The sequence below is a fragment of the Canis lupus genome, chromosome 9 (assembly GCF_011100685.1).
Source record: "Canis lupus familiaris isolate Mischka breed German Shepherd chromosome 9, alternate assembly UU_Cfam_GSD_1.0, whole genome shotgun sequence".
NCBI classification, from domain to species: domain Eukaryota; kingdom Metazoa; phylum Chordata; class Mammalia; order Carnivora; family Canidae; genus Canis; species Canis lupus.
The window spans coordinates 37,282,909-37,301,771 of NC_049230.1; the positions used below are offsets into that span (position 1 = coordinate 37,282,909).

An 18,863-nucleotide genomic window follows, 5' to 3' on the forward strand; every position below is an offset into this window, starting at 1 on the left:
ATTTGATACAGAAGTCTAACCTGGTTGAAGGCTTCCAGTGAAAGGGAACACACTAGCTTCAGAAGAAATTGCCTCAATTTGGAGTTTGCCCTAAATTTTTGAAAATAATGTCCAATAACTGAACTACATATTTTGTTTCCTTGTAATTTCCAGAGACACAAAGCCAAAAAAACCTGACACACAATAATAAAGACATGTTCAGGAGTGTCACTGAAAGAACCATCAAAAATATCTTTTAGTAAAAAGTGAGTGGTGCCTGGCTGGCTCAGTCAGAGGAACATGCGACTCAATATTGGGGTGATGAGTTCGAGCCCCATACTGGGTGTAGAGATTACTTAAAATAAACAAAAATTTTTTAAGAATTGAAGTAATTTGTCCATTTAAGGAATCAAAAACTTACCTGAAGATTTACTCTCTGATGTCTGTTCGAGTTCTCTGAAAGCACTGTATTTATCACCAGGCTCTATGATGAAAAGACAGAAAGTCCATTAAATTTAAGTTTAGGAACCTTGAGATGAAAACTCAAGGAAGGAAGGAAGGCAGACCCGGTTAACCATACATACATGACATGTATTGTAAGCATTTTATACATTTCTCACAAAAGGCCACCACTAAAAAGGTTTACATTTGTAGGTTTATGAATTGACGTGTTTTTACCTCCAAATGGAACAGTATTTTCAGAGGACTTGTCAACTGCAATTCCTTTAAACACAGCATATTTATCCATCGATGCTGATGCTTTAGTTCCAGGAAGTGGCATTAACAAAGAAGGGGCACTAAAAGGGAAAATGAAATATTTCTTAATAACTAGAACACTGAATTCTTCATCAAGTAGAAGCTTAGAATTAAAATGGCAAACAGGTACAGCTTAAAATTCATGGCTCCCTGCTTTTAAAGTTAGAAACTATAGGTATTCACTACAGAGGTTCAAAAACATTGCAAAAATTTACTAAAATACCACCCATATGATAATTCTTTGCCTGATTATCTGAAGAGGGGTCAGACCCACACTGACCATCTAATCATCTCTTTAGTAAGCCACAAACACAGTTGGAATGGCACTGGAAATAGATTCTCATAGAATGATGATGCCCTCCTGGAATTTTAACTTCAGTCCATAAAATTGCAAAAGTGAACTGTTCTAAATATGTGTACCCACTACTTTAAATTATGTTAACTTTAATATATTCTTTAAAATGGGTTCAGAATGCAGAGATAGGTTAAGATAAGCATCTATTTATGAAATGTTGTTCAAGCAAAGATGTAAATTGTTCTTATTTGATCTTACTACATTGCTTACTGGCAGTTCACACATCTGATAAGCAGCATTAGAGTTAATACAATTTACATTTTTACAAGGATCAGCGGTTCCAGAAGCTATCTCTGTAGCAAAACAACAATTACTTCAAAATTAGATAAAGATACTTTTGCCTGTGGACATATTTCTCGCTGGATGGAAAAATAGTGTAATGAGTAGTATCTGTGTGGGTAATTCTTGGATGGCTTAAACACATACTATAGAAGCACTTTTTTTTTTTTTTTCTTATCACACCCAGGCAGCTCCCAGGAAGAACTACTTTACATATGAATGACTACATTCCACCACTAGTTTGTGTCATTCAATACCACACACACAAGTTATATAAATGGATTTCTATTGAGTTCTTTGCCCTGAAGCAAAAATCTTTCCACAGTCATTTAAATCATCTTATCAGCGGCCTACAAGCAAGTAAAAAACCCAGCTCTTGCACATGCATGCTAATGGAGGTCCACGGTGCTTTAGGAGTTCGTGCTATCAAAAATATAATTTCACATCACTACAAAACGCTGCTACATATTTGATCTTGACAAACAGGTCATCATCTGTACATTATAGGTGGATTTTTTTTTAAGTTCTGCAAGTAATTAAACTACAACTCACTGAACAGAATGTTACATGTAAATAAAAGTAATGTTTCAAGGGGGAAAAAAAGTTGAACAATCTGTTTTTCACGAACTGCCAACTTGAGTTATGGTCTTGTAAAGCCCACTGGTAAAATCTACTATCACATTTAATTATTAATTTTAAAATTATTTTCAAGATTGGAAAAAAATAGAGGACCACTTTCAAGGTAATGAAATACTGACTGAAGTCAACAATATGAAATTCCACTCAAAAAAAAAAAAAGCTGACTCAGACTATAATTTTATGCATATTATAAATGAATAATTCGTTCTTGTTCTGAAATTAAAAAAAAAAACCTGTTATCACCATGACAATGTTTAGCCCAGTTATATAAAGTAGTTATCTATTCCAAATGTGAAAACTGTTATTTCTACTATTTTTAATACCAGTGAAAGGTACTGAGAGGGGCATTGTTGGGCCAGCGGGATCAAGTGGGATCGGGAGGCACCAACAAAATGGCGGCGGACCCTCCATCTTGTTACCTCGCCTCCGGACTTTCCTGCCACTAGCGGACCTCCCGAGGACAGGTTCTCATGGGGAAAACAGGACCTATGCAGGAAACAGGAACCGCACCTTACCCAAACCCCCATTTAAGTATATAAGCAGTTATAGTCCCATACCGATTCCATCAGTAATATGCACTAATACCTATCACCCCATACAGACACAACCCCTTACCCCTCCCCTTAAAAAGCTCACATGTACTCCCTTTGGGCACGACTTCCCAGGCCCTGCAACTTCGCGGGCCGCAGAACCTTGCTGAGAGTGCTTCCATTAAAAGCTTGCCTTGACCCACCTTTGCCTGGCCTATTTCATTTCACTACCAATTGGATCAAACCTGACAGGTATATTGTTTTAAAATTTAAGAACTTGCATTCTGTTGAATGACTTTAGAGAATTTGGCCACCAAAAAAAAGTGTGTTGTTTTTTCTCCAGGGAATTCATTTGTTTTACAATCACTCCATTTGGCTGCCACAGATGATTTTACTTAGTTGCTTACCCTGCTAATGTAGACACATTTTAGACAACAGGTTTGAGCAATGGACACCTAACCAAGACAAAAGGGCCCACAGCAACCACCTGGCTAAATCCAGGTGGACCCATCAGTTAACCCACCTCAAAATATCCACAGGCCCTAATGGACCAATGGGCTACTTGGCACAGTTAGCAAAAACCGGGAAATTCCATTCGTGGCCATGCCTCCCCATCTTCCCCCTTTAAAAACGGCCCCCAGGCACTGCCTAGTGGCAGAGGGTCTCTCCTGTGCTGTTCTGCCTGCTGCTCCCTTACTGTGTATTCCAATAAACTTCTACTTTTTCTGCCTTAGGTGAATTCTTTGACAGCCAGTGCCCGCCATCGGCTTCCACCCGTCATTGCCCCATATCTGGGGACCCCCATCTGATCCTATAGATGCTACACTAAATACAGCCATTTAGAGGGATCCCTGGGTGACTCAGTGGTTTAGCGCCTGCCTTTGGCCCAGGCATGATCCTGGAGTCCCAGGGTCGAGTCCTGGGGTTGAGTCCCCCATTAGGCTCCCTGCATGGAGCCTGCTTCTCCCTCTGCCTGTGTCTCTGCCTCTCTCTCTCTCTTTCTCTCATGAATAAATAAATAAAATCTTAAAAAAAATACAGCCACTTAAAAAGTAAAGTAAAACTAACCAACTCAAAGCCCCTATACCTTAATCCTTTTTGGATTATTTTATTATCAGTACCCCATGTCTGTGATGTTTATTATTCCAGGCTCCCCAGTGCCCAGCACATAGTTAAGTATCTTGTGAATGGATAAATGAATGACAGTGCGGACTTCCAGATCCCCTTTCGTGCTGACTCAAGCGCTATTTCTCCTCTGACATCCAGTTCGACACCAATTACTAAGACACAGACTTTTCAGTGGCTGAGTCTAAACCCAGAGGACCCCTCATCATCTCACCACAGTATTCCTATGGCAGCTAAATTTACCCCACACAGTAGCAGGATCACTTTCCTCAGGCCACTTCTTATCTCTAAAACGTTTTACAGATTACACCACAAATCATAAGCCATCCCACACTGGTGCTGCTCTTAACTAATGGATTCTTTTCACAATACTCTCCACTCCAGCCTACTTCTAACACCTTACTTGCCTTTTCATCTTCTCGGACAAACAATGCCCATTGTTGTTTAAAAAAATGCTGCCCAAGGGTCTCCTGGGTAGTTCAGTTGATTAAACAGTCTGACGCTTGGTCTCAGCTCAGGGTCTTGATCTCAGGATCATGAGTTCAAGCCCCTACTTAAATAAAATTTGGAAAAAAAGAAAATGCTGCCCAAAGCAGTCTCACCTAGGCTTAGCTATTTATATCATTTAACAAATATCCCTTTAAAATAAACTCATAATATAGAATAGAGATCATAAACTAGGGAATTCACTATACATATACACATACAAAGACTGAAGGACCACTGCTAAGAGAATTTTACCAGACAATATAAATACCCAGATAAAACTAAGCTTATCACAGGAACTATGTTTTCTGCATTTGTAGTTCTAGAACCTACCCCAATGTTTGGCATATAGCAGATGGTAAGCAAATGTTTCTCAATGAGTAAATAATGAATGTGGATTCTTAGACATGAGCAAAATGTTTTCATGTAAGCATGGAGGTAATCAAGTCAGAACTGAAAAGAGTCTACAAAGTATGACTGTGTATGAAAGTAAACTATTACATGGAGATCATGCCATGCAAGATTGCCAATATCCCATATGTCTCAGATCTGGCCACCATCTTAGAACTTTCTACACCCAAATTTCAATTTCACCTACTGAGAGTATTTTTTCCAGAGGAGTAAGCCACTAATTTGATGAATCTGGTTTGTAACATTCATAATGCAACACATTCATCCAATAAACCTTTATTAATTACATAATATGGCTAACTACTGCATACATAGCATTGAAAGACTGTCTTCAGGTACAACGGCCTGGTAAGGAAAATAGGTGAACCAGTAATCAGGGCACAGATATTTGTTAAGGCACCAGAGCAGTAAAGAGGGAAGGGCCCTCATCTCTGAGGTGAGGCTTAATGCAGAGGAGTTATTAAAAGCTTCCTATGTTAAACTGATTTTTGAAATAGAACTACAATTAACTATGAGAGAATTCCCAATTGTAAGAGGTGAAAGGTCAGAAGCCAGAAAGAGCAGGATCCGTTTGGAGTCATTCTGGCAAGAGCTGTGGGTAAAGGGCAACAGTGGAGAGAATAAGCAGGAGCCTTCTCCCACGCCAAGCAGAGTTGACAGAGCTGATGGTGGTAAAGGAAAGAGTGGGAGCCAAAAATAAATAACATGTTTCTGATTTGGTGACTGAATATGGTGACATGACTCACCAAGGAAGGGAACAGTGATTTAACAAATTTTTATCTAGCTCTGAGTAGGAAAACAATGAATCTAATTTTTTTGCAGGTAATTTGAGATGCTCTGGGTCATTCAGATATGTTCTACATAGCAGAATGTATATTTTGTTTGAAGGAAGAGCTCTGAGAAAGAAATATTATTATGTATCTATCAGGTTAACGTGTGTGCCAGTGTAGCGGGCTTGGAAATCCCTGTACTTTATAGTCCGGCTTCTCAAATGTTTCTCCTATGTGTCATTTACATTTGTTTGACATATTCTTAAAATCAGGAGAATAATTCATTTCCTAATTTGTAATTGCCTACAATGCCTATCCCTTAGTTCTTGTTACAGTGTATATACAGGAAGCATTAAGAGATAATCAATTGGTTAAAATGGGAAAGATGAGTGATATCGCACAAATAGGAACACAAGAGAAATGGTGTATGTATTCTGACAAAAACAAGTTCCAAAAATGACCAAAGAAATTCCTATTGCTTGCTCAAAGTCTTGTATGTTCCACTCTGTGGAAGAAGTAGTATCTAAAAACTTTTTAAAAATGATGGAAAGGAAAAAAAAAAAAAAAAATGATGGAAAGGTCTTGGCAACATACTAAGTCAGCTACTGTACCTAAAAATGAAGCCAGTACATAAAACATTAGAGAAATATTTAGGCAATTGTATATGCAAATAAACAGAAATTTCAAGGCCTAAAAGTCACTGATCTCAACTTAAACATAAGGGAGACATGAATAAATAATAATATTTAGATTTCTGAATTATTATTTCTGTGGAAAATCAACAGTATGTTATGCTGCAAAAATATCAAATTTTGTGCCCCTGTCTAAAAAGCTTTTCAATACCCAAAGACTTGCATCTCACATGAGAACGTGAAGTCATCACCATACAAGTACACTTGGCTATAATCAGGTTTAGCACAAATATATATATATGCAAGCAGGTGTGTACTGAGAGGAAATAGTAGGGCTGAAATTTTATGTGGACAATGGGAAGAAAACTTTCAAGACTAAAAGTATGAATGAAGAGGGAATAATCAATGGAAGTATGAGAGTAAGAAGTCTTAATCTTCTTACTTAGGCTTCTCACTATGGATGTCTCTTTCTCAATTATTAAGTACAATGTTAACTATATTTAACCCTTTTCACCTGTTTCCATGCTGGGAATTACTTGTTTTTGAAGAAGCAGGCAACTCTTGGAAATCACTGAATGAATCATCAAGGGAGCCTGACTTAGAAGCATCTTGAAAATCCTGGAAGTCGTCTTCTTCTGGTTTTACCACCTACGTTTATAGAGAATATTTAAATAGAAAGATTGAATTGATAAAATAGTAAATAACAACCGTTAAACTAAAAAACTACCTTTCAAATCTCCCTATTTAGGTACCTAAATTAGGTAGGCATGACTATCTAATTTTAGAACACACTTTAGATATAACACCAACTCAAGTATCAAAGCAAGAATCTGTCTTGCATTTAAAAAAATTTTTAATTTCTTCCTTTTTATTTTGGAGGAGGTTGGGAGGGTCAGAGAGAGAGAATCTTAAGCAGACTCCACTCCACCCCCAGTGCAAAACCTGACACGTGGCTCAATCTCACAACCCTGAAATCATGACCTGAGCCAAAACCAAGAGTCAGAAGCTTAGTGGCCTGAGCCACCCGGGGGGCGCCTGTCTTATATTTTTAGATAGTTTCTTGTACAAATGGTAAAAGACTGGTTTTAAAGAACTAATCTACACAATTTTATTTTATTTATTTATTTTTTTTAATCTACACAATTTTAAAACAGCTGAATCACGTTTAATGGATTACTAAGAACCTGCCATCTTTCAAAAATATTTTATACGTGATGTAAATTATAAGTGATACAAGCTTGTTATAATCCATTAGTATATGTATAAAGTCAACAATGAATACTGATTCTTAATCACATGCTCCAGAAGAATGAGCTTATACTACACCGTTCTGCACTTTTAAAAAAGATGTAATTAAAAATATAACGTGAAAAAAAAAAACATAACGTGGACATCTTTTCCATGTTATACATGTAGTTCATTCATTTTAATGGTCAAATAGTTTACCACTATATGGATGAAGCAAGATTTATTTTTAAAGATTTATTTATTCATGAGAGACAGAGAGGCAGAAACATAGGCAGAAGGAGAAGCGGGCTTCCCGCAGGGAGCCGGATGCAGGACTCGATCCTGAATCCTATGAGCCGAAGGCAGATGCTCAACTGCTGAGCCACCTAGTCGTCCCAGCAAAATTTATTTAACCTTCCTTCTTCTGAGGGACATTTAGCTATTTCTAACCTTATACTCTAACAAACAATGCTATAACAAATATCCTTGCATATTCTTGCTAACTCAGTTACTATTTCTGTGGGATAGATTCCCAATAGTGTGACTGCTTAGGTCAGAAGACACGGACATTTAGAATTTGGGTAGCTATTGCCAAACATGCCCTCCAAAGAGACTGTACCAGCAAACCATTTCCCCTACATTTTCACTGACACTATCAGGTTTTCTAAACTTTTTGCTAATCTGAGAAGTGAAAAATAAATGGAAGCATTTGAATTTCAGGTTTAGTAGCTTTCCCAAAGACACAGTCTAGGAGTTTAGTTAACTTTATTAAGCTTGATGTTTAAAATGTATATCCTAAAAAAAAAATAAAATAAATAAAATAAAATAAAATAAAATAAAATAAAATGTATATCCTGGGATGCCTGGGTGGCTCAGTGGTTGGGCATCTGCCTTCGGCTCTGGGCATGATCCTGGGGTCTGGGATCGAGTCCCACATTGGGCTTGCAGGGAGCCTGCTTCTCCCTCAGCCTAGTCTCTGTCCCTCTCACTGTCTCTCATGAATGAATGAATGAATGAATGAATGAATAAATAAATAAATAAATAAATCCTTTAAAAATGTATATACTATAGAGTACTATTAACTTTTAGCTAAAATTCATATCACTTAAGGCTTAGGAAATTTCTTCATTTTTTAAAAATAATAATTTCGTATTGTTTTACTACTGTTTAATTTTCACCTCCAGTGTCCATCCATAATACAGCAATCTTCTCTGGGTCCTCAGAAAAAAAGCCACCCAGATTCACTTTCAGGGATTATTTGGAATATGCACGGCATCTCCAATTACCTGATTTGCAGGGTAAGTTGGCATGAAGCCACTGGAAGGCTGGGCTGCAGCTCCCCCAACTGGTCCAACAAGGTTAATGCCCATGACTGGCTGTCCAAGGTTGAGGGGTAGGGAGCCTGCAGGGCCTGAAGACATCCCAGTTGGCTGACTCACCGCAGTAGGCAAAGTCATAGGAAAGCCACTTAAAGTTGGAACAGGAGCGGCTGGAAATTGATTTAAAGCATCAGGACTCATGGCAGGAACACCCCTCTATACAGAATAGAAGGAAAATGGAAACATTTTATGAGATTGCAAACCACATACAATCTAAATCCAGCAAAGTGAGATGTAAACGTAAACTCTGTAGTCCTGGTATGTTTCCACTGACTCCCACAATTCATGAATTTGATACAAGAAAATAACTTACAAGGTTAATGTAAACCTAATATCAAGCAAAAAAATGGTCAGCATATCTCAATTGTGACACTGTACTCTCTGATGAGTTTGGTTAACTCATAATCAAATCATTGTACATGAGAAAAATTGCTACCAAGCCAAGAATACTTTACATCTACAGAATTTTAAACAAGGACTTCAAAAACAGAAAGAATAATTTCATCTACTACGGAATAACTTTCAAGTTCAGAAAGGATATAGTTAGGTCAAAGAATGTTAATATATATTAAATAGCCTTTAAGCAAAAGAATATTTTGCTGGTGTGGGCATCATATAAACCATACATTTTTGAAGTACTGTATCCTAAGAATAATCTAAATTTTAATGTACAAGGAGTTCTATAATGTTATAGTCAAAAGGATGTACATTAAAAACTTATTTACTCTAACTTAATAAACAGTGTCTACCTGTGTTACTGCTATCATGGCGAGAACAGTATAAAGTTCCTCCTTAGTAAGTTTGCCAGGTGTAGTTCGATTAGCTAAGGCCCAAATCTGTCCAAGGGTTTCCCTGGGAAGTCCAGATGACATCAGAATGGGATAAAGTTTAGCAGTATCTATTCCAGTTGGAGTCATTGTGATTTCTAAAATTTTCTTATAGGCATCTATCAAAGGAAAGACCAGATTACAAATGTAAATATATTATACGTGATTGCTCTTTTTTGTTGTCATTGTTGCTTACACATGAATAATCTTAAATCAAATTGCTTTAATAAAACTGAAGTCATGTCAAGGTTTAAACTGCTGTAAAGATTATTCAAAAGGAAATATGCAACACACAATGAGGGTCTGCAGCTTAGAAGACAGACTGGAGTTTGGTCCTAAAGATGAAGATTTGAGGCTAAAAGTCAGACAAATCTTATAATTCAGGAGAACATAGTAACAACACTAAGATGGAGGCAGTATAAACAGATGCTTTGCACTATAAAAGAGAAGTCGTAATGATTGTGGGAAGAATTTGAAAATAGCAGTGGGGAGGCAAGAACTATACCAATACCACCTGTCTCCTCCAGTGATTAGAGGAGGTAAGATGCTATGGGAATACAGCTTTCAGAAAAAGCCACACTTTCAGTCAAGGTGAGAAAGTAGAGCATGTGTTTGAAATAAAAGGAAGGGACTGCTGAGGAGTTTTTCCACAATCAAATGGGGTTTCCAAAGGACAAAGTGGGAAAGGTGTTAAGAGATGAGGCTGCCATATAAAACAGGATACTAATATCACATGGGACATATTTTTATACTAAACAATTATTTATTATTTATCTGAAATTCAAATTTAAATGGATGTTATGTTATGCTTGTTTTCTAAATCTGCTAACCCTAGTTAGAGTAGTTTTGGGGGATGAAACTGGGTAGAGCTAAGGCAGACAGAATAAAAATGTTTAAAGCAAAATTTTACATCTAGGATTTAAATATGGATTAGAGATTAGTAGGCAGGCCATAAGAATATATATTTTGGCTGGGAAATTATGTGTGCATACATGTTTGGAAGCAGGGAGAAAGAAATACAAACTGGCAGAAAATGGAAGGAATTCTAATATATACTAGATCTGGGTTATGTTTGTTTGCCTTGAAGACACAGAGGAAGAAGATGCAAACTGTCTAACTGGCACTTGGAAGAAAACCTATTATTTTTATGTACAATTGAAGTCCCATAGGATTTGAGACAATCAGCCTTTCAATTGGTGAGTATATGATTATGATGTAAAGTAGACATTACTGGTGTTTTCCTAAAAGAAGTTCAGCTACAGTTTTCCAGGGGTTGGCAAAGTAGAGCAAATCGAACACATTACAATATATTAAGACTGATTAACATATGCTGCTATAATAGTCGTTACTGTAGGCACATCAACTGTGGCTCAATAGACTATTTCCTGGTATAAAGTGAATACTACCACAAAATACACACCTTAGTGATTTTTTTTTAGCTCAGCAGTAATATTAAAGAAAAAAATAAACACCACTTTCCAATGTTGAAAAAGGTGCCACTTGGTCTTTTACTTCACATATTACATGACAACTCATAAGACAAATATATTTTATTTATTTTATTTTTTAAATTTATTTATTCACGAGAGACAGAGACAGAGGCAGAGACACAGGCAGAGGGAGAAGCAGGCTCCATGCAAGGAGCCTGACGTGGGACTCGATCCCAGGTCTCCAGGATCATGACCTCTAAACCGCTGAGCCACCCAGGGATCCCCGACAAATATATTTTAAAATATAAAATTAATCACCAAGAGTTCAGAAGATTACATTAAACATATTAGTACTACCCTTGATAAGTTATTAATAATCTATGAAATTTTTAAAAGCACGATAAATCCAAGCAATGCTTTTAGAATAGAAGTCTATAATGGTCAATAAAATATTAAAGCTGGGATCCCTGGGTGGCGCAGCGGTTTGGCGCCTGCCTTTGGCCCAGGGCACGATCCTGGAGACCCGGGATCGAATCCCACGTCGGGCTCCCTGCATGGAGCCTGCTTCTCCCTCTGCCTGTGTCTCTGCCTCTCTCTCTCTGTGACTATCATGAATAAATAAATAAAATCTTTAAAAAAAAAAAAATAAAGCAAAATATTCCTCCCTCATTTGTATAGCTATAAGCCTCATATATAAGGCTTCCTAAGAAACACCAGATCTTTTTTTTTTTTTTTTTTTTTTTTTTAAGATTTTATTTATTTGAGAAAGAGGGAATGAGCACAAGAGGGAGAAGGGGCGGGAGAAGCAGACTCTTGGCTGAACAGGTAGCTCAATGTGGGCCTTGATCCCAGGACCCCAGGATTGTGACCTGAGCTGAAGGCAGATGCTTAAGCGATTGAGCTACCCAGGCACCCCAAGAAATACCAGATCTTTTTTTTTTTTTTACCAGATTTTTTAATTTCTGTACTCTTTCAGAAAAAAAATAAACAAGAAAAAAGTTAAAATTTCTCCTGCATATTTTGTAACCCAGCAGTAAAAATTCGCAACTATGTTTTCAACATTTAAATCAAAATATCCAAATAGCAACCTTGGACAAAGCAGCTTTTTTTTTTTTTTTTTACCTGGAACCAAACTTTCATTGTAAATCCAAGGAGGCATTCTGGGCTGAACAGGATCCTGTGAGGGAAATACTCCCACACCTAGAAGATAAGAAACAATATTTAATGCACATAACAGTCCAGGGAGAAGACTGGGGAATTGTACTGAGTTACCCTTTTTTTATAAGAAGAGCATTGGCTGAAGATACTAAAAAAAAGCCACCAATACAATGAGAAGATTTGATTTCTAAACAACTCTTTTACATTAGCTATTTCCTAAAGAGTAAGTGAAAAAAACTAAGATCTACCAAATCAATATTTGGTAGAACCAGACGCGGCTTGCACCATTTCCCAAATGTTATGAATTAAAGGAGAAAATATGACAGCTGGTAGTTTACAAATTACACATGTAAAAAAAATGTAATTGCTCAAGTTTTCCTTGCAGCTTTTAATGGCATTTCTTTGCAAAGTCTTACATATATATATATATATATATATATATATATATATTTTTTTTTTTTTACCTAAATATGACACTGCTGCCAGATGTATAAGATTTTTTATTTTTATTTAATTCAGAAAAAAATCCTCCAAAAGTTGCCTCCTAGGCTGCGCAAATTCTAATTTATCTCTGCAGGCTGAGTTGATAAAAACTTGGATCTTTTAGGCAGCAGTGTGTAGGATTTATTTCAGAGAAGCAAAACTATATATATTCTCATTGGTGACTTTTCCCATTAAATTTTAAATTTCAACCCTTATAGAAGATCAGAAAGTATAAGAGGGGAAGAAGAGTTTTTTAAAATAATAAAAAAAAAAAAAACTTAAAATCAGGAATGATTCTGATTTAAAAAACTGGTTATCACAAAATTTTTAAAAGGAGTAACTATGCTGAAAGAATTCAGAGCAAAATCATAGAGGTTAATTGGAGAAAGAAATGCATTAAAAATATTTTAAGCAAAACACTGATTAGCAAAATCAAGCAGCTTTCATTTTAAGATTAATGCTTAAGGTGTTAGCATTTGAGCGACATTTGGTTAAATAAACTTTTTGCTGAATATTTCATGAGCTCACCACTCTCTTCAATGGACAGGTTTTGGTCTGAAGTTTTTTCTGCCTCTGCAGTGGTGGTACCACTTACACGTCCATCTACAGCACCCCCGTTTTTGGCCGTTAAACTGGGATGGTTCTTACTGGAACCTGGGCCTAGGGCTTTGTGCCCAACTTCAGAGGTATTTAATTTAATTTGTTCCTGCCCCGACGCACTTACATCACAAGATACTAGGAGCTTCTCCTCCAAGGTAGGGCCTAAACAAACAGCATGAAGGGTTATTTGTATATTAATTGCAAATTTCTGTTTTTTTCAATCATCCACTTCCACCCCCAGATTCTAAGGGGTAGGCCCTGCCACACATAATGTAATTTTTGAAATAATCCAATCATTTTTGGGTGTGTTTCTACTTCAGCTGACTGAGGAAGTTTGGACTAAGTACATGTCTGCTAGGATCTATGTCTCAAGAATTAGTAACTGCCTCCCTCCCATCAGTTCACAAGTGAATAAAACTAAGGTACAGTTTAAAGTTTTGTCCAAGAACACACTGACAATAAATGGAGAACCCAGGCTTCTGAACCCCAAATGCTCTACCACTGAACCAGAGACTTTCTGATGCAGCTTTTCTTGGCTCATTATTCTGAACAAAATACTGGTAATTTTCCCAAACCAGAGTAATCTTTAGAAATCAGTTTGGTTTTTAAAGTTCGAAGGTGGTTTACATAGCTCCTAATTGAGGAGCAAAAGTTTTAAATCATTTTGCTGGAAGGTGAGGCCCCCAGGGGGAAAAAAAAAATCTAGATTCTTATTTTGAATTTCAATAGTACTCATATATTCAGGTACATGTTTCTTTAGCAACATCAGTGTATTATTCTACTTATATAAGAAAAGTAAATTACCCAAGATTATCTTAAGAATGCTTTCATTAGTATTCTAGGAGTTACCTGCTTTCTGTACATTGTATGAGGCTGCAGCAGTAGAGAAAGAAGGAATTTGCCCGGGGCCACCATGTAAGGCCAAAGACACTGGAATCTGACCTGGAGGGAGAGGCTGTGTTCCAGCCTTCTGTGTATGTAACTGGCCAAGTGGGGTGGTGGGATGGAAAGACTGAAAAGGCTGGGAAGTGGAAGGAACACATGTGGGCACTTCAACAGGCCCCTGCATAAAGTCACTGAACTCTTCTTCATCAAGAAAGGCAGATGATGGGGAGACAGTTTTAGTAGAATGAGATGATGTGGGGTAATCTGCAAAATGGAAAATGGCAATGAAACACATGGAAATGAAAATCAACAAGGAAAAAAGAAATTAAGATGTAGTACAATTCCAAAAGAATATACTAAAACATGAATAGCAGAGGTGAACAAGAAATAACATGAAATGAGAGTCAAGTAGAATTATTAAATGAATGAAAAACACTTTGATATCTATTTACATACATTTTTTTCTTTTCAAAAAGCAGTTTTAAAGGTATTTTACATTTTGTTCAAAAACAGAAAAAAGTAAAACTCAAAATTTCCTTCCTTAATTAAGTTCATACCACTTTTTCCTGCTGAGACCACTAATAATTTACATCATAGTGATGATTACTTTTGACATCTGAGTGATTTGCTGGATAATATCCTCTCAGACCAGTATGTACCACATATTAGCAAACCTATCTCTATGCTGTTTTTTTAAAAATTTTATTAAAAAAAATTTTTTTTTATCTCTATGCTGTTGAATACGTTTTGGACAGATACATACTTTGATGATGAAATTTCATTATGCCAGTTAGAAACAATGCATAATATATTCTTGACATTTTTGATGTATCACACATAGTCCGTACTTTGCATTCGTAGTTCACATCAGTAAAGTTACCACTCGAGGAATGAAAATTACAAAAGAAAAGAACATTAAACACAATACCAAGATGGTACTGTAAAAAGCATCAAAAGTGGGACATCAGGGGATCCCTGGGTGGCTCAGCAGTTTGGCGCCTGCCTTTGGCCCGGGGTGTGATCTGGGGTCCAGGGATCGAGTCCCGCGTCGGGCTCCCTGCATGGAACCCGCTTCTCTCTCTGCCAGTGTCTCTGTGCCTCTCTCTCTCTCATGAATAAATAAAAATCTTTAAAATAAAAAAAATTGGGACACCATAAAATGCTGAGTCAAATAACTCAACAGTCAATTTAAGAAAGTAAACCCAGACTGAGGACTATGTTTAAAAGATCTTTGGCTCTAAAGTCTAGAAACATCATTGCAGCTTTTTACTGTTAAATATGAGACTTACTTATATAATAAATCTTCTCCACAGGGACTTCATTTAATATTATTTTTGCTTCTTCACATTTTTTCAAGATCCACAAAATTTATTTTAAATAAGTCAACTTTTAAAAACTAGAGTCACACACAGAGAGGCAGATAAAGGCAACATCATCCCTGACTATCTTCATCTCTGCCCCTCCACCATCTGCAGCCAGCTTCAAACTGGACTACATACCTCTCAATCTGCCTTTTTTGTTGTTGTTGAGGAATGGCTAACACATAACATTATATAGTTTCAAGTATACGACCCAGTAATTGGATAATGGTATATACTGTGAGATTATCACCACAATAAGTGTAATAACCATTTGTCACCATACAAGGTTACAAAAAACTTTTTTCCCTCATAATGAGGACTTTAAGCCAACTTTCAAATATGCAATACAAAATTACTGATTACAGTCCTCATGCTGTACATTAGAGCCCCATTGATTATTTATTTTATAACTGTAAGTCTGATCCTTTTGACTACTTTCACCTATTTCACTCATCTCCCATCCCACCCTCCACTTCCTCTGTCAACTACATTCTGTTTTCCTGCCTTTGTTTTCTTTTTCAGATTCCACATACAGGGGATCCCTGGGTGGCTCAGTGGTTTGGTGCCTGCCTTTGGCCCAGGGCGTGATCCTGGAATCTCGGGATTGAGTCCCGCGTCGGGCTCCCAGCATGGAGCCTGCTTCTCCCTCCTCCTGTGTCTCTCTTTATCATAAATAAATAAATAAATAAATAAATAAATAAATCTTAAAAAAAAAAAAAGATTCCACATACAAGTGAAATCATATGGTATTTGCCTTTCTCTGGCTTATTTCACTTAGCCTAGTACCCTCAAGGTCCATCCATGTTGTTGCCAATGGCAAGATTCCATTCTTTTTTAGGGCTGAGTAGTATTCTCAGAATACTGAGTAGTATTCTGTTGTATATATATACCACATCTTCTTACCAATTCATCCATCAATGTATGTGTTTCTATTCCTTGGCCATTGTAAATAATGCTGCAATGAACATGGGGTGCGTAGATTTTTTTCAAGTTAGTGTTCTCATTTCCTTTGGATAAATAACCAGTAGTAGAATTGTTGGATTATATGGTAGTTCTATTTTTAATTTTTTGAGGAACCTCCACAGCTTTCCACAGTGGCTGTACTGACCTACATTCCCACCAACAATGCATGAGGGTTCCCTTTTCTCCACATCCTTGCCCAATACTTGTTTCTTGTCTTTTAATGACAGTCATTCTAACAGGCATGATGTGATTTTCATTTCCCTAACACACGATTAGTCATGTTGAGCATCTTTTCATGTGTCGATTGACCATTTATATGGCTTCTTTGACAAAATGTCTACTCAGGTCCTCTGCCCATTTTTTTTTCCTCTGCCCATTTTTTTCCGTCAAGTTTTTTGTTTTTTGGTTTTTTTTTTTTGCTATTGACTTGTATGAGGGTTTTTTTTTTTTTTTTTTTTAAGATGTATTTATTCATGAGAGACACACTGAGGGAGGTAGAGACACAGGCAGAGGGAGAAGCAGGTTCTCTATGGGGAGCCTGATGCAGGACTTGATCTTAGGACTCCAAGATCACGATGTAAGCCAAAGGTATATGCTCAACCACTAAGCCACCCAGGTGCCCCAAGTTGTAAGAGTTCTTTCTATATTTTGGGTATCAGCCCTTATGGATATACAATTTGCAAATATTTTCTCCCATTCAGCTGATTGCCCTTTTGTCAATGGATTCCTTTGCTATGCAGAAAGCCTTCAGTTTGATGTAGTCCCACTTGTTTATTTTTGCTTTTGTTGCCTTTGATTTTGGAATCTGATCTCAAAAAAAAATATTGCCAAAACCAATGTCAAAGAGCTTACCACTTATGTTTTCTTCTAAGGGTTTTGTGGTTTCAGTTCTTACATTCAAGTCTTTAATCCATTTTGAGTTAATTTTTGTGTACGGTGTAAGACAGTAATCTAGTTTCATGCTTTGCATTTGGCTGTTCAGCTTCCCCCAAACCACTTATTGAATAGACTGTCCTTTCCCCATTGTGTATTCTTGCTTTCTTTGTCATAAATCGTTGACCATAAATATGCCTGGATTTATTTCTGGGCTCTCTGTTCTGTTTCACTGATCTATGTTTTTGTTTCTATGCCAATATCATATTGTTTTGATTACTACAGTTTTGTGATATACTTTGAAATTAGGGTATGTCATGTCTTCAGCTTTGTACTTCTTAAGACCACTTTGGTTATTTGAGGTCTTTTGTGGTTTCATACAAACTTTAGGGTTGTTCTATTTCTGTGAAAAATGCCATTGGAATTTTCATAGGAATTGCACTGAATCTGTAGATTGCTTTGGGTATAACAGGGATATTTTAAAAATATTAATTCTTCTAATCCATGAGCATAAAAAGGTATCTTTCCTTTTTTTGTGTGTAACCTTTTCAATTTCTTCCATCAATGTCTTAAAGTTTTCAGTGTACAGGTCTTTCAACTTCTCTATTAAATTTATTCCCAGGTTTTCTGTTCTAGTTGATGCAGGTGTAAATGAAATTATTTTCTTAATTCCTCTTTTTGATAGTTTGTGTATAAGAAGTGTGATAGATTTCTGGGCTCTCAGTTATAGAGTGTATAGAAGTGCAATAGACTTTTGCATATTGACTTTGTATTCTATAACTTCACTGAATTCATTTACTAGTTCTAACGTTTTCTTGGTGGTCTTTAGGGTTTTCTATATGTAAAGTTTCTTCACATTTTTAACTACTTTATTTTATTTTTTTAAATATTTTTATTTATTTGTTCATGAGAAACTCAGAGAGGCAGAGACATAGGCAGAGGGAGAAGCAGGCTCCTCAAGGCAGCACAATGTGGGACTTGATCCTGGGACCCCAGGATCATGCCCTGAGCCAAAGGCAGACATTCAACCACTGAGCCACCCAGGTGTCCCACATTTTTAACTACTTTAAATTACTTTAATATTTACTGAAGTCTAATGCTTCAGAAGCAGTCTTTTTTTTTTTTTTTTTAAAGGTTCTCTTCTGAAAAATGGGGACACCACATGCTTTTCTTTTGGACATTTCTCCTTTAGATCCATGAGACAGAACCTTCAGTGCTTCCAGGTTTTATGAAAGATGCAAAATGAATTAAAATTATCATTTTAATTAATTTTGTGAAAAAAAAAAAAAAGCCATGACCCAATAAATTCTAACCCCTCCCCAAAATGGTCGCAAGAATGTAGATTAAGTTCTCAATTTGGCTTCTCAGACCAGCAGTGATAGAAAAAATAATAAAAAACTGAGAGCTACTATGAGTACTTTTTAAATGGGCCTTATTTACTAGCAATAAGGCTGCAAACTCTAAACCAATGTTTCTTTGTATTGACTGGAATTATGTCAATCTATGTGGCATATATTTTGGTTTATAAACTCTCACAGCAAAAAAATAAACTCTCACAGCTATATATATGATTAATAAGAAGTATAAAATTAGGTGATAGCTTGTATATTCAATATTTTAAGGAAAACAGTCAGTGGGGGCAGCAGGGTTAGAAGATGCTTTTGGGGGATCCCTGGGTGGCGCAGCGGTTTGGCGCCTGCCTTCGGCCCAGGGCG

At 36.7% G+C, this 18,863-nt stretch overlaps 1 protein-coding gene across 2 annotated transcripts in view; it reads right to left on the reverse strand.

The window, feature by feature from the left end:
- The window catches only part of SYNRG (synergin gamma), an 84,633-nt gene that overhangs the window by 36,185 nt on the left and 29,585 nt on the right, over positions 1-18,863 (reverse strand). Inside the window, exons 7-13 of one of the 2 annotated variants that reach the window (XM_038548056.1) lie at positions 12,995-13,228; positions 11,948-12,025; positions 9,318-9,514; positions 8,476-8,724; positions 6,477-6,610; positions 658-776; positions 401-463 (exon numbers count right to left, since the gene is read on the reverse strand). In XM_038548056.1, coding sequence (XP_038403984.1) covers positions 401-463; positions 658-776; positions 6,477-6,610; positions 8,476-8,724; positions 9,318-9,514; positions 11,948-12,025; positions 12,995-13,228 — 1,074 coding nt within the window. The remainder of the gene's footprint in view (positions 1-400; positions 464-657; positions 777-6,476; positions 6,611-8,475; positions 8,725-9,317; positions 9,515-11,947; positions 12,026-12,994; positions 13,229-18,863) is intronic. The other variant, XM_038548057.1, reaches the window with a different exon arrangement.